This window comes from Pelobates fuscus, chromosome 5 (genome assembly GCF_036172605.1).
Source record: "Pelobates fuscus isolate aPelFus1 chromosome 5, aPelFus1.pri, whole genome shotgun sequence".
Taxonomy (NCBI): Eukaryota; Metazoa; Chordata; class Amphibia; order Anura; family Pelobatidae; genus Pelobates; species Pelobates fuscus.
Genome location: NC_086321.1, coordinates 22523427 through 22539891, shown reverse-complemented (window position 1 = coordinate 22539891; position 16465 = coordinate 22523427). Strand labels below are relative to the sequence as shown.

Below are 16465 nucleotides of genomic sequence, written 5' to 3'. Positions count from 1 at the left end.
ATAGATCATTCCCCTGCAGTCTAACTGCTCAATTCTCTGCCATTTAGGACTTAACTTCTTAAGGACGGCGGGATTTCTATGCCGTCCTTTTTAGGTTGGCTCTAAATGCCGCGGTCGGCATAGAACATCCCCGCAGTCCTTATTACTTACCCAAACGCCGTCATTTCCCCGCCGGCTATCGGCATTGCTCAGACAGTCCCCCTTCTGCAAATTAGGCCCCCACGGGCCATGTGATCGCGCTGAAAGAGAGATCACATGGCCGCAATAGGTATCTTTGTGTCTGTCTGCAGGGGGCTCAACAAGTTGCACAAAGTTCTTAAAATCACCATAGGCTTTGCCGTTCCTTCATCACGATCTGAAGATAAGGTCAGAGTAAGTATGTGGTTGTTTTGTTCTCATAAGGACAATTGAATATCTCTGGCAATTCAGCTTATTTATGTCTGTTGTCACAATGTGTCCTGTGCCACTGGTTTCTACAGTTCCTTTTTACTATGATGTTTCACATAATTTTGTCATTATTTTTATTGTTAAAGTTATGTCCTGATGCTGTTTCCTACTTATAATTATTAGTTGACACAATTTTTGTGGTTCAGCCTGATATTCCTTCACTACTATCTGAATGATATGCTCCTTCTTGCCTTTGCCTTGCAATATCTACTATTTGTGTTATTGGTTTCTACCTCTCCTGACTGTATCAATCCATCCATTCACAGTGTGAGGTGTAGATGAGATTCTGATATTTACAATAAGTAGCCATTGCTGCTTTGCATAACAACCTCTTTTATTTTTATTTTTTTTATTTATGTGACAATCTTTATATATCGTTTTTTTTCCTACATTTTTTTCAAGTTCAAGTGGGGGTACAGAAAAGAGTAAAGGGTGGGGGTCAAATTGGTATTCAGGACACGCATTAGCTGTGGTTAATAGAGACATGTACATGTGAAGATATATAGTAGCATTTTGACTTCAAGCGGTTGTCTGAGGTTGGATGGCCAGAATAACAGTTATTGCTTGTTACATTGTTTTATAATAGTGTAGGTCTTTTGCGTCTGTTCATTGTACATCTTACCCATATTTTATTTTTTTATTTTTGTTTTTGTTTGTGGTTCTGTTGCATTTGGCAGTGAGGGTATACATGTCAGTTGTGAGACCTCAGTTTGGTTGAGTGGGCAGAGGGCTGTGGTCACGCATGGGGTGGGAACAGACCGAACTTTGGGCACCTTCATACTGGGGACAGATGTGTTATCCGGGCCGTCAGTCCTGACCCATTCACGGATGGTCGGTCGCTATATGTGTGGTGTTCTCTCTACCTTAGGTTATAGCGCTTAGGTCGCCAGGTCGCCATGTCGCCATGTCGCTTTTGGGTGTGCCCTTTATGTTGGGGTGTTGAACAACCTCTTATATTTCTCTATTAGGTTCTGCCTTTTCTTACAGGCAGCTATTGGTTGTGTTTCCTGTAACGACAGGTAATTAGCTCACAAGGCAAGATGAATCAGTGAGAATTCTGTCTTTGATAAATACATCCTTCCAGAGAACGGTGGGATTTTCAGTTTAATTTCTCCTCCCTGTTTGATAGCCGGGTATGACTGTGTTCATTCAGCACTGTCGGGAATTGTATGACTTGTTCCAGTCTGATCTCTAGAAGTTATGCTTTTCACAAGGTTCTGATTTGAAAGTGCCATCCATTGAGTATTTCCTCTATATTAGAGAAAGCCATTAACTCTTGTTTTTGCGAAAATATGCTTATAATTTCTAGATTGTGTTTTTATGTTTTAAGCAAGTTTCCTCTAATCTATTTTATTATTCTCCATAGCAAGACGGGTGTCTGATTTCTGAAAGGAGTTCGTCTTCTATTAGTCTAGATTTTTTCCTTTTTTATATGTTTGATTATCATGACATTAATTCCTACCCGGCACAATATTTTACAAGGATTTCTCCTATATTTGAGGTTGCAGACCCGCTTTGTCTGAGCAGATATTATGACAACATCCTCATGATTACTTGTTTGGCTTTTGATAAGGCTTGGTAGCTTTGTGCAGTTCAGTAATGGTTTTTATAACTATTAGCTGTATTTTAATTCTGTCCCTCCCACTATGTATACTGCTCGGGTATTCCTATAAGTAAATGCTGTCACGTTTGATTAGGAATAAGGAAAATTGTTTTATATTTACCATAATTTACGTTCTCACCCATATACTATGGGAGCTGTGAAGCTAGTTACAAGGACTGCCTTTTGGGGAGGAGGTGGAACTATTTATACCAATTTCAAAGTTCTATTTTCAGTCCTTTTTGCTGTGAGGGGAAGAGCTAACCCACGAGTACATGCTGCCACGAATAATGATCAGGAAAATAAAATAAATTAAAAAAGTAAAGTATGAAACCATTTTCCTTAATATATAACCAGTATTGAGTAGGGGAATGGGTTTTCATTATCACTTTATTCCTGAGTGTACGTTTGCAGCCCCTTCGAGTGGATAACAATAAACCAGAATTCAATGTTCCATTTACAATGAGCTTGGGAAAGGGCTTCAGAGGCACTGGACTGAAACATGACTGTGTAATAGCGAGTCCATGGCTCAGAACAGGCTTACAGCAGGTAGAGATAGAAAACAGAGAGATATTGTTTTGTTTTCTCTTTATTTGTTTGGAATAAATGAAAGGACAATCAGAATTCTGTCCCTTTCTGAATGTTTAGTTCTGACTGGCAATATGATGTTCTAAACTGTGAATTTTCATGAATTGACTAGGGAATTTCAAAGACGTAGCAAAAATAGATGAGAAGGAAAAAAAATGAACAAAATTATGATATAGAAGGGTTTATTTACTAAACAGTGTACGGCGGAAACATTTGGCAAGTCCGAATTGTTTCTTCTGAAATAATTATTTAGTTGTTTCGTTCGGGATTTTGTCGATGTGGCATTCTGGTACAGATGATTTTCCCAAGCAATCATTTCAGCAAAAACAATTCAGATGAACCGGAATGATGCAAAAATGCACATATTAGTGTACTGCAATAAAAAAAAAATCATTTTCTTCTCTATTCCCTCCCCCTTATTTCTGGTGCCATAGATGGATCAAACCAAAAGAATGGCTCATCCATTGCCCGAATCGTGATACAGAGTTGTGGAATTCGGACAAATTGCCAATGGCCCAAAATGAGGACAATTTGCATTTCGGTTGAAACTGAATGTACATGTCTACTAAACAGTGAATTGTCATGAAACAAAACTTTAATTTAAAAATGCTAAGTTAATTCTCCATCTCTGATGTAGTAAAAGTTTGATTTTCTTAACCTGGATTTTGAAAATTGTTTATCAGTTACCCACAATTCACTGTTCCGTAAATAACCCCCCAATAAGCTCTCTCTGGGTTATTACACATTCTGGGTCACACATTCTTTGATTTACTGAACTGCTTCTTCTCACAAATACCGATTTTAATAGGAGGTAGCAGTTCTCTGCCTTTCTTTATTTTTTTTATTGGGCTGCGATCAATTGGAAGGATTTTCTCCAATAAAAACTTTAAAATGAGGCTCAAGAGAACGCCACGAAACAATTTAACTGTAGATGAAAATCTCTAATGTATAAATCTGTTCCAAGTGTCTTCCTGGGATCTTACAAATAAAATAGAATGTGACCACTAAACTTTGTAAGATTTCTGAGGGCACAACTTGAAATGTTTTTTTTTTAAAACTTTAAAACATGCAAATAATATGCAACAGCAGGAAGTAGATGATGTGGTTGTGGTACATCATGCATGCTTGATTCAGCATTCCTTATTGGTATTTTTTTTTTTTAATTACCATAAAATTATAAAGTAACAAGCTAAATTATTAGGATATCATACATTGAACATCCACTTTTGTAGTAATGTTATTTGTTTATCAAATCTAAAAGACATGGTGTCATCAGATCTATGCCAGTTCGATTAGTCAGAATAAAAATAAAAGTACAAGAGTGTACTTACATATATAGTAATATTCTCTCCCTGGTCTGAACTCAAATCCTAAAGAAAATGGAGTGAAGAGCTGGAATTTTTCCGAAAACTTTAAGGGTCCATTTGAAGAGTGGGGTCGATTGCACTCCCATCTTTTGAAGCCTTTGGATGTGTGGTCACAGGAGCTGTATCCATCGAAGTTCACCATATAGAGAACATAGCGTTCTGTCTTGTCTTCAGGAACAGAGTCTTCATAATGAGGGCAAAACACATCTAAGTAGTCATTGATGCAGACATCAATATGGTAGTCTCCTTTTACGAACCTGCCCGAAAACAAAGAATGGAAATTTGGTTAGTAATGCACTTTGTAAGAAAAATATTCACAGATATAAATGAATATATGCAAATATAGAAAGAAAGATATTTAAGTTGTCTTAAGCACACAAGGAATCCATTAAACAACAAGCGTGCACACACAAACGTATTCTTTTTCTCCAAAACAAACGGACAATTCTGTTCTAAATTAATTCTAAAAAATAAAAATAAAAACTCGGCCCCACACACAGCAGCTCTGAAAAATTGTTCCACAATAGGAACAAAGCATTGTGTCAGATATGTAACTGAGTACAAAAAGCATTGTCATTTTTATTTTCAGACCACATGGTTTTCAGATTTCCTTACCAATAGCATGACAAGTATTTCTGAATACATAGCTTTTTGGAGCTAGCACTAGGTTTAGGATCTTAAAGGACCGATGCGCAGAGGGGCTTGACATAATGCCAGCTTGGCCTAGGTTTGGCAGTACCTAACGCCATCAACCAAATAATTAAATCATTTGTAAACTAATGCAGAAGAGAAATATCATTACAAATGGTTGTTAATGACTAAGCAGTGCTGATACATTTAAAGGGTCACTATAGGCTTCCAGACCATTTCAGCTGGGTTTTAATAAACTGCAATACTTACCTTTGTGGGTTAAGCCCACAGTAAGTAACTGTCTACTAGACAGAATTTTCTGGTTGAGGACATCCATAGTCATGTAAAACCCCATAGGAAAGTATTGTATATGTTTTCCTGTGGGGGAAGTACTAATGCGAGCATGGCTATTGCCACGCATGCGCGTTAGGTCTCCCCCGCAGGCTGACACTGCCGTGGGAGGAGTGAAGGCGGAGCCTAAACAGTGACTGTAATCAGTGCTGTAATTATCGGTGCTGGAATCAGGTAAGTGTCAGAAATGTTTTTTAACCCTTCTGCACCACAGGGGGGGAAGGGGGAGAAAGAGGAAAGGGAGGGGGGACACTACAGGGAACTGTAGTGTCAAAAAAATAACTTTGCTTTCTTAGTACTATAGTTTCCTTTTGAAATAGTACGTATCAGACGTTTGCAAAATATTCCACAGGTGATTTCTTCTCACACATCTTATGATCTATATTGTGAGTGAATTGGGATTGATGAAACTACAGATCGAAAACTGCATTCAGTTGATGAGTGGAAAAGAGTTAATAATCCTTGACTTTAGCGCTGGCTGTGTAGAAAATATACTAAGTAGACAGGATGTATTAGTTATATGCACAGAGTGGAACTGTGATTGCAGACAGTCTGTTCCTAACATTTTGATATATAACACTCCAGAGAAACCATGCATTTTTATAAGGAAAAACCTGTATACCAGGGAAAAAGTACTGAAATAACAGTCCCCGAATGAACCAGGGTAGGGTAAAACGGTTCTCTTTCTTTTTGGATGATGAATGAAAAAAGTTGCAATATTTTTAGTTGGTGAATATAGGATCTTGAAAGCATTATGTTTGATTTTTTTGTTTGCCACAGATTATAGCAGGGCCGACTGGGAACCAAAAGCAGACTCGGAAAAAAATTCTATACCATGAACTGCTTTATTTTAGGCAGACATGCTTAAGCATATAGCCAATGTTTCAGTCCTATGACCTTGATATATTAAGGAAAGTTTAATAATGGGACTGAAATGATGACTTGGTACATTTATGGTAGCAGGAACTCAGTGTAGTTGCTGCACAGTGCTAAGAGAAAGTAACACAGTGCAGCACTAGGGGGAGGCTGAGGAACCACTCAGCTAGCGTAGTAGACCCACCTAGGACAAAAGTGGGCCACCGAGAAATTTTCTAGTGCCCCAGTCCAGCCTTGCATTATAGACATATGCCACATTTTTTTAGTTAATAAGTATTGTGACCTATGACACCCATAACTCTGTCTGTCAAAGGGTATGCAACTGATCTCTAATTGTAAACATAACAATTAAATGCATTTGCAGTTAAAGTTGTTCAAATATTTTCTCAAAATTTCAGTAGCGTATTTCATATAGTTTTCAATAGTCCTTTATTTGAGTTCCAAATGATCAGTAAGTCTGTATAAATTATTGTATTACACAACTGAGTGACATATTAAAAGATGAGCCAAAAATGCCCCAAAATGCTAGACCGTAAATTAATTGGAAATTTCTTGAGCATACTGATAAAGAGTAAAGAACTTTGAATTTCTGGAATAGTTTCAGGGGAAGATATAGAATGCTAATGTAAGTTTAGATTAAATTACTCTTAGATGTATATGAACACTTTGATAATACTTCCAAAGAACTTGATGGACCCATAGCAGTTTGATGTTCTGCGGAGCCTCCTCAATTCGACACAAGACAAATTGACAAATCAAAACTGGTGAAATTGTCCTGGAACACAATCGCTCCTATATATGCCCCTGAACAACATGATAAATCGAGCAAATGATAGCTTATTGTGCTTGTGTTCCAGGATTAATGTTAACACAGAGCCATCTGGCTGTGATGAAAGGTCTTTGAAATATGGGATTTGGTCAAATACACTAATCCAGTTTCATATTTTTATTTCTCTTGGCTTTCCATATTTTCAAAATAGTTGATGGTAATAGAAATAGCCAATTACTTCAGCCCTGCAGCATATTGTTCAACATATTCTGTAGGAGGAAAATTGTCCAATTACAAAATACATAATGAAACCTGAATAAGATATCATATATCTTCATTTAGGGTCATAAAATAATACTAATCAGCACTGCAAGATCTAAACTATCTTTTACAATCCGTAAACCTTAAAATCTTACATTTTCAGTTCCATCTCAACCCCCCCCCCTCAATTCTTTGAGTTTTTAAAAACGAAAAAAAAAAAAAAAGTGAAGTATTTTGTCTACATCTAATAACATGACAGGAGGAAATCAATCTCATCTGGACTTTATCTATTTAACTACAATAATCAAGTTTCTTTTGTGATTTATGATGTTAAGACCGCCATGTTTATTCTGTAATGATTTGTTGGCATTAATTTGCCAGGACACATACAGAACCTTCCTAAAATGTACAAGATATGAAAAAGCAATGCGGTTTTACTGCCAAACCACATGGAAAAGAAATCTGCAGCTTTATGATAAAAGGATTCTGGGATATGAATTAATAGTGCTCATGCTAACTTGACAGTTCTGAACAAGAGCCAGATGAAAGTTCTAGCCTAAGGTGATCACCCAAACGAAATTTCTCTTTAATTATTATACAGCATTTTCAGGCATGCAATCGAGGAGGATTTGCAACTGTCGTTTTTGTGACATTTGACACTGATGTGCTTTGAATGATAAATTAGTATTTAAAATGGAAGCCCACCCAATTACAAGAGATATCTTTGTGCACAAGAATTTGGAACCCACGAACAGTAAAATAAATTCTATTTTCACTCAACATGCTGGCAAGACATTTTTCCTAAACAAAAAAACGCAAAAAAAAGTATATTGGATGTGCTAAACATCCCTATAACAATTACCGACCTATTACAATGTAGATGCCACCATTTTTAATTCCTGAGAGCAGATTTACTTGAGGTTAGGGTTGTTTTTAACGTCAGACACTTATTGTCTTTAACATTGTCAATGCAATATAGCCTACAAAGTTCATCTTGGATCTAATGAAACATAAAACAGAAGAAAGGATACACAGTCACCCAGAAGTATATATTATGTGAAAAGATTGGTTCACAGCCAGAGCTCAATCTATCACACTGTATTGATGATACACTAACCTCTGCTCAATGACCTCCATTTGCTTTCAGTTAATTGATGTTCCTCCACTACTAGTCACAATGATAAGGCAGACGAACATAAACAAATGGAAAAAGGGGTCACAACTTGCTTCTATTAAAACTGTATGTGTGTTTTAGCTCTGCTGAAAATATTCTTTCTTAGAAAACATGTGGATTACTGATTTTAATGTACATTGTAGAAGTACAAGTAACAAAGAAACAAAGATGAAGTATGAGAGATACTTCTGGAATGGGTTTATGACCTGTGACTGTGGGATGCATGGCGTACATGAATTCACGCCTCGTGAATGAGCCACATAGACTATACAATTTAATTCTGTAGCTCCCTGTCCATGGGAACAGTGTTACTATATCTCACAAATCACTCATTGTTATACATATAGATCTGTATTCCTAGCAATATAGTGTCCTATTAACTATGTAAACAAATTAAGTTTTACTTACCCTATAACCGTCTCGATGCTGATGGACCCACCATTTTGGCTGAGATAATCAATCTTGAGGATCTCAGCCAATCCAGTGGTTCCCCATAGGGAAGCATTTGGAGTCTGGTGCCCATGTACAGAAAATTGCTACACTGTGCCAATCAAATGCTCTCTAGAGTGAAGTCTGACTCAGTTTTCATAACAGAAGCACCGTTTGTGGCTATCAGTAAGACAACCACTAGAGGTGTGTTAATCCTGTAATCAAAACATTGTTGTATCTACTAAATGGCAATGCTTTAAATTGCAAAATGAAAAGTGGCCTGGGTCCACTGCACCCAGTCCTCTTCATTGAGATAGAGTGCCTTTAGTGGTCCTTTAACTTAATTTAGAAACAAAAATATGTAACAAAGACAGCATGTAAATATGAAACTATTTACATTTAGATAAACCTTGCAAGCCAATTGTCTACAGATGTCCAAATGCTGTCAAACCCTCATTGAGTAACAACATCCTGGACACAGAAGTGCTCAACCCGTTAATGTAAAAGTGCAAAAGAAGAGTGAACAGAGATATATTATACGTAATAAGTAGCTTAAAAATAAGACTGAATAGGACATAGACAGACACTCAATGGGCTAAATAGCTGCCATAAGCTGTCATTTTTAACAGCTGGTCGCTCGTAGAAGCTACAAATTACCACCAGTTTTCCAATTTTGTTGTTTTAAATTAACCTATCAATAATAATGGTTCCTGCTACAGTTCCCACCCAGTTGCACAACATTAGGGGCTTCCTAGTAAAGCACAGAAACAAACACCTGAGCATAAACATTTCACCCCTTGTGGCCAAACGTGACAGGCAAGTATCGCAGGCCGGTAAAACCTAGCTGCATCATTAGATCACGGCTTTTGTTTCGATACGATGTATAAAGATTTTGCCATTATTATTATTTATAAAGCACCAAAAATGGGTGGACTAACAGGCATGTGTTTGTAACCAGACAATGGGTGGACTAACAGGCATGTGTTTGTAACCAGACAATGGGTGGACTAACAGGCACGTGTTTGTAACCAGACAAGTTGGATGCACAGGAACAGAGGGATTGAGGGCTATTCATTTTTGAAGATAGTATATAATTAATACTGCAAGGGGCAAAACTTATTATGACACCTCCGACTGTTATTCACCAAAACTTGACTATACACAAGGGAATGATATTGTTATGTTTCTCAGCAGAACAAACTCTTCTGTTCTTTAAAAACATTAAAATAACATAGTTGTGAAGAAAGCATTCTTGAATGACTGATCTGAATTTGAATATCTCTCTCCATACTCTTATAAAGCTCTAGATGAATGGTTATTTATCCTTCCTGGACATTTTAATATTATCAACACATTATATGGATTCAATAACCCCTTAGTTAGTTATAAACCTGAGTTAAGTTGGTAATATTTACTTATATGTTATTTGTCAAACTACAAAATCCACAGCTTTGTTATATTTGATCTGCTTCCCATTTGCGTTTGTGCTAATTATATTTTAATGGTAATAAAAAACCTTAAATTTCCCAATCAATGACAAATTGGCCCATAAATGGTTTAGTTCAAGTCATGGCAATAAAATGTACAAGACCAAATATCCGGAATATTTTCCAATTACATTATCTCATTATGGCTGTACATCATGCTCTTGAGCAAAGATCAAACATGGAGTAAAAAATGGACAAGAAGCTCACAAATTACATGTAGAAGTGTGCATAGTGTCCGCTGAGATTCTAAATAATTATTAGTTAACTGGAAAGACCTAATCTATATGTAAATCATTAGCGGGATACTAATCTGTGAAATAATTCTGTGGAAAAAAGATTCACAAAGGCTGCAATTTGGATCGACTCTCCCCCTTACGTTAACCTGTCTTATAAACATTGCTACATTTATTCTATGTTTCCTTTCACTTCTTTCTACGAGTGTATGACAATGTGCTTCATCAAGGTGTAGGAACTAGTTATTGTTCAGAAATGGATTGAAATACCTTTAAAAATTGAAACATAGACGTCACAAAATCACATATCCAATCAAACTTGGAATGTTCTCTTTATAGAATCAGCTGTACCAGATAATAGTTCTCACAAGCTTGAATGCCCTCAATGTTAGATCCTGCCAATTGTCTATACATAAAACATACTGGAATAGTATCGATCAAAATCAATTGATTGCATGCAGTAAAAAAGTTATTCTTTCAAATATATAGAGGCCAATAAAACACTGGCAATAAAAGTATGGTAAAAGAATCAGATGAATTGTATGTGAGAAAAATAATATCTAGGAAATATTGAAGATCATCGTTCATCGTATAGGAATAAGAATCCTGTATCCTCTTGTTCACTATAAAATAGATAAATTCTTTTTTAGTTATTGCATTTCCCTATTCTCTTGTTTTGCCGATTGCCTCTTTTTCATCATGAAACTAGATCACACTTGTAAATAAAGCTACATGTTTTGATTGGTCAATAGTATGGAGTAAGCCGATTCTTCCAGATTCGTAGATACACATTTAGTTGTAGTTGTCTGTTTTAGTTTGCTATGTATTTTATTGGCCTGAACTATCCATTGGCATCTACGTTCTGTTTTTCAAATCAAAACCATTATAGCGTATCTATTTTAGGAATTCTGCACTAAACAGACAGTGTTGATATATATATTTTATTTTTTTATTTTTTCAAAATAGTATGTGATGAATGAACTGCTAACACACATTTACAAAAATACTGTGAGTTCAAAGTTCAGTTAGAAATTCTGACACTTTCACTTTATCTTCACAACGTAAATTGGGTAAAGGTGTGGAAAAGTTAAATTACTTTTCGCCAGCTGGGTGGTAGTGAGAGTTACATTGTTATATACTCTCAAATTGCAAGGCATAGACTGACAGATAAGATACTTAGGCTGAGGCTTCAAACCAGTCCAGTAGGGTAAGAGTGAGAGATGATATTGTCCACTTCTTTAAAATACCGAACATAGGCAATTTTCCACGAGTGGAGTACGAATGGGGTAGAGCATATCCCCTAACAGTTTGCCTGGTGTTCTAGTGAGAAATTACTTTTTAAAACAGGTGATTTTAATTAAAAAGTGCTTGAAATATCCAGACGTAAGAACATCAGCCGCATATTCTGAATTTAATACCAGTGTTCTGTTTATCCATTAATGTAAATTCAAACACAGCTTGTGCACATGAATATGTTTTGTAATTATGAAATCTGAAGCTTATGAGAGACTCGTCTTCGAGTTAATAACTTTGTAGGCCGTTGAAATAAGAGATGGCATGTTTAACTAGATATTTGGAATGAAATAAAAACATCCTCGTAGTGTAATTTCATTATTTGCTGTGAATTAGTATGCAGTAGAAGTAATGCCATTTTAATGACTCCTTAACGCCTTTACACAATGTAAACATATATATTAAACACAAAATAAATCTAACACTTATCTAACACAAGTGCCCCACTACAGAACAGAGTCCAGGTGCACACGACGATAATGACCACCGTCAAAATAACATTTGAAAGAAAATGTATGAAATCAGTCGTCTGTCCAATCTTGTACTAAGAAGCAGTCATTTTATATCATGGATCTTTGTGTTCACAGTTGTTAAAAGTTGTGCCATGTTGAGATACCCCAATTTACCAGGTTTATTGATCGATGTCAACTGTCAATGATGGAAATCAAGTAGAATAATAGATAAGATAACAATACTAATGCATCTCATATCTTTATTTATCATTGACGGATTATGAGATATGGCATTCAATCCAAAATTGTATTTCCTCTTTTGAGCGTCTATATATTTATACATTTTATATTTATACATTTTAAAAACAAATTATTATAATTTTAATAAAGTTTTTCTGAAAATATTAAATCATTTGGAATGTTTATGCAACCATATTAAATTGAGACCTAAGCAAGAATTATAAAAGTGCTTTTTTTTTTAGTCCGTTTCAGTGTCATCGAGTGACAAGGGTAAAGTGTCTTTAAAGTGTAACATATCTCACTGAATTCCATGCCTGATCCACCATCGATGACATCCTCGTGCAGGATCTCTAGAGAAGGGTAAAGAGGCTCTGCTAAATTCTACACAGTTTGCACCTTTGTCTTTGGCACCAATCCATAATTAAATAAGGATTAAGTCCCTATACTTCAAACTATGTCATGCAGAAGAAAAACGGTTAAAATGTGCTTCAAATATTTGTATTGATCTTGAATTCTAATAGGAACATGAATAATGAAATCACTGTGATTGTTAAAGTGTACAAGTCAAGGTACACACAATGTAGCATTTATTTAAACAGCATACAGTTTCATCTATACAGTGACCGAGGTCAGTGAGAATATCTGATTGTATTAGGATCTGTTAACCCTTAACCTGTCCTCACCTGTCCAATATTAAAGAAAAATAAAGCGGATTGAAAAAAAAGAAAGAAAAATGTGAATTTATAAAATAATAACAGACTTGAAAACGTTCCTGTACCTTAACCTCATTACATGCAAATTTAAATCTGTTTGTTATTTTTTTTTTTTTTAGAACTACGACTTGAGCCATGAGCAGACAGAAGCTCCACTAACACTAAGATGAATAGTCAAGGTCAAGGTCATGTGCATCCTGGTAGAATATAAAGCAGTAGAAATGAGAGGTAATGCCTTGCTGTGTGCTCAACACCACTAAGCTGTTTAAAGACAAAGATGCAGTGATTCTACCTGAAGCAGACACAAAGTTTCCTTCTTTTTCTTTTTTTCTTGTTGTTAAGACCTCTATTCAATTACAGTTTATCAGGGTAATTAAACACTGAGAAAGGATGCCAGGCTAATTGTTAGATTATGATAATTACAAGCCATAGCTCTGCTAAAGCTGATCAAAATAAGATGTGGTTGCATGCACTTAGTTAAAGCGGCTTCTGTAATCTTCAGCTGCAGCTATGAAAAAGCCGGGCTATTTATAACTAGTTCGTTACAAATCAGGCAGAGAAGCTTGTTATTTGTAACCGTTCCTTTTCAGTCAATCTAGTGGAACAAAACTCCATAAAGGTTAAGTCCAACTACTGTTTTGGATTGGTCAGTTTCCATCATAATTAAGCAGTTGAATAAAAGCAGGTAGCAACAGGATGGGATCAGACCTTAATATAGTATGTCGTGCAAACATTTTGAACTAACCCAGGAAGAAGCATTTTTTGAGGGGGCTTTGAGGGTAAAACTCCAGATATAAGATTTGTGTAGTTTTGGATGGTGGGGAGGCAAAAGTGTATTAGAATTTATTTATTTTTTTCCACGTCATGCAGCTCATTCTCAAAGCTGCCTCCTGAGATATATATTACTATTACATTGCTCCTCGGACTACCAGACTATAAGGGGGGAGGCAGACTACCAGACTATAAGGGAGGAGACGGAGGCCCTTGCAGGTGATAGCCAGAAGAAGGTGATGGGCAGTGGGACTTATCCATTGCTTGAGTAGTATGTGTAGGTAGAATTGTATATCTGTCAGTGCAACATGTTCTTATATTTGGCAATGTATTTATTTATTTTTATTAACATCCTGCCTTTCATATATTACAGTGCTCCTCTAAAGTTGCACTGCTCAATTACCTGCCATTTTGAAAATAAATCTCTTTTGTTTCTGTTTATGCAGCTCTAGCCACGCCTCCACTGGCTGTGACTGACACAGCCTGCATTAAAACAAAATGGTTTCACTTTCAATCAGATAGTAACTTACTTTAAACGCTTTTATCTCCTGATCTGTAAATTGAACTTTAATCAAACACAGAAGGCTCATGTGGGATCTAAAATGCTATTTAAAGAGCAGGAGATAACAAATTCTAAATTAAACAGAATCTGCAATAAAGGAAGTGTAAACATTAGATGACTCTTTACAGGAATTGTTTAGGGAGGTTGTGGCTGTCACGTGCAGAGAGGTATGACTAGGGCAATATAAACAAAGTTATTTAACTCCTAAATAGTAGATAATTGAGCCCTGAGACTGCAGAGGCATGATCTATACACCAAAACTGCTTATTTAAACTAAAGTTGTTTTGGTGACCATGATGTCCCTCTAAATATGCATAAGGATTTAGGATAGTTTGCAGATAACCTTTTTCGCATAGCCATTGCTTAGGGTGAGGGTCACATTTTGCTTTTGGCTCAATGCCCAGGTGTTTCCGTAAGTTCGCAATGCCCCTGAACCTAGGGCAAGCAGTGTCCAGAATTATAGTGTCATAACAGAGCTAAGGTTAATTCCTAACCACTATTTCTGATTAACTGAATCCATATTCTAAGGATCCTAAATTCAAATACAACACATCTATAAACCTTGTTGATATTTTAGTAATTGTGCTCTGAAATTTTTCTTTGCTGAAATTTATTTTGTATATTACAATTTTGTGTGCAATTTCGGTGTGTTTGTTTCTGTTTCCATACATTTGTTTGTTTCTCACCAAAGGACTAAATCAGCTATTTCGACCTAAAACATTAAATTATCTTGTCAGTTCTCCACGGTCTCTGGTTAAGTGAGTAACTATACAATATAAACTAACTGCAAATTCATCACTAAGGCATTTTCCAAAATGTTGTTCGTACACTTTTGGATTTTTTTTTTTTTATCTCTTCTGAGATTTGTTATTCAATGCTATATTGGCAGACTTAGTCTTAAAAATTACTAAACGGGGCTGAGAAAACACAAGCAGCATGAATAAGAAAATCTTTTTTTTTTTTTTCCATCTCACTGTACAATGGTGTTTTACCGTAATTCCATTAACATTCAAAACATTATGCTTTGGATTATTCGTGGTGCTGAGTCTTTAATCTTCTTTACAGTCAGTGCCAGAGCGAGATACAGTCAACGATAATGAAATAATAAAAAAATAAAAAAAATAATGTCTCTTTGCATGAGCGGCATAAAGATTCATGTTTGTTGCAAAGACAATAGAAAAATCAACACTTATGTCCTAAAACCATTTAGTAGTAATGTCTTGCTTAATGTTTGTTCTACTCTCCTCCCACTCGTTCGTGTATTTATTTTTTATTTTATTTTTTTTACGTTATACATTATACAAAAATCTTCTTGTAAACTACAAACACAACTTGGTTTTTACAGAGCTCTGCATTTTTTAAAGGAAACGTTATTTCAAAGTAAACATGCATGACCCTTGTCTCGATCTGTAAGGATCTTTGTTGTGTAACTGTCTCTGAAGTGCAATACTTGTCTGCTCTCGAAATGCCTTCTTTTGGCCAAGTTGTGCCAGACACGTGGATGATGAAGTGAGCCAGTGAACTAAAGGGCACCTTCATGCTGTGTGACATGTCAGTACATTGATCGTACGGTGCCTAGCATAGTGTTCATCTTCCCTAGCTCCTATGACTTTAATCCCTGCAATTGCTGCTTCTACCTGTGTATTGATTTTTAGCTGCAGTGGGAGTTTTACTTGCTGGGAAGGGATAGAAATCTCTGCTTATTTGCAGTATAAAACAGTCTTGCACATCAAAAATATTTATTTGCTTGAAATGACTTAAATTCTGTGGCTGTTTTACCTGATAAATTTCAAAATGTGTTATCTTTCCAAGCATAACAACCTGAAAATCCAAAACTATCCTTTTCATCGATATGTGCCTAATTATAACTAATCATTAAAATAACAATCAATGACCTGCTCTATTGAGCTAACGATAGGCTATTTGTTTTAGAATGTTACCAGTAAGTTTTACTTGTAATGGAAACTGTGTGTCCATTGGCAGGGTCAATAGTCAGTATTCAGAATGCTGCGGTGATATATGCATAGAATCCTGACCAGTATATCGTAACTTACAAACAAAAAGGAGGAATTCCGCACTCTTATCAAAATCCTAGTGGTTGGCTGCCCCTACCTTGATAGTTGAACAAAATTGTGATCCAGGCTCTCAAGGATCAGTTAAACAGCAGGTTTATTTGGAAAAGTGCAAAGTTTTGATCTCCAAGAAATCTTTTTAGCTTGATC

At 36.0% G+C, this 16465-nt stretch overlaps 1 protein-coding gene across 2 annotated transcripts in view; it reads right to left on the bottom strand.

Moving 5' to 3' along the window:
- EFNA5 (ephrin A5) overlaps positions 1–16465 on the bottom strand; it is a 333050-nt gene that overhangs the window by 53420 nt on the left and 263165 nt on the right. For both annotated transcript variants that reach the window (XM_063453645.1, XM_063453646.1), the window contains exon 2: positions 3967–4259. In XM_063453645.1, the coding sequence (XP_063309715.1) occupies positions 3967–4259 (293 nt within the window). The remainder of the gene's footprint in view (positions 1–3966; positions 4260–16465) is intronic.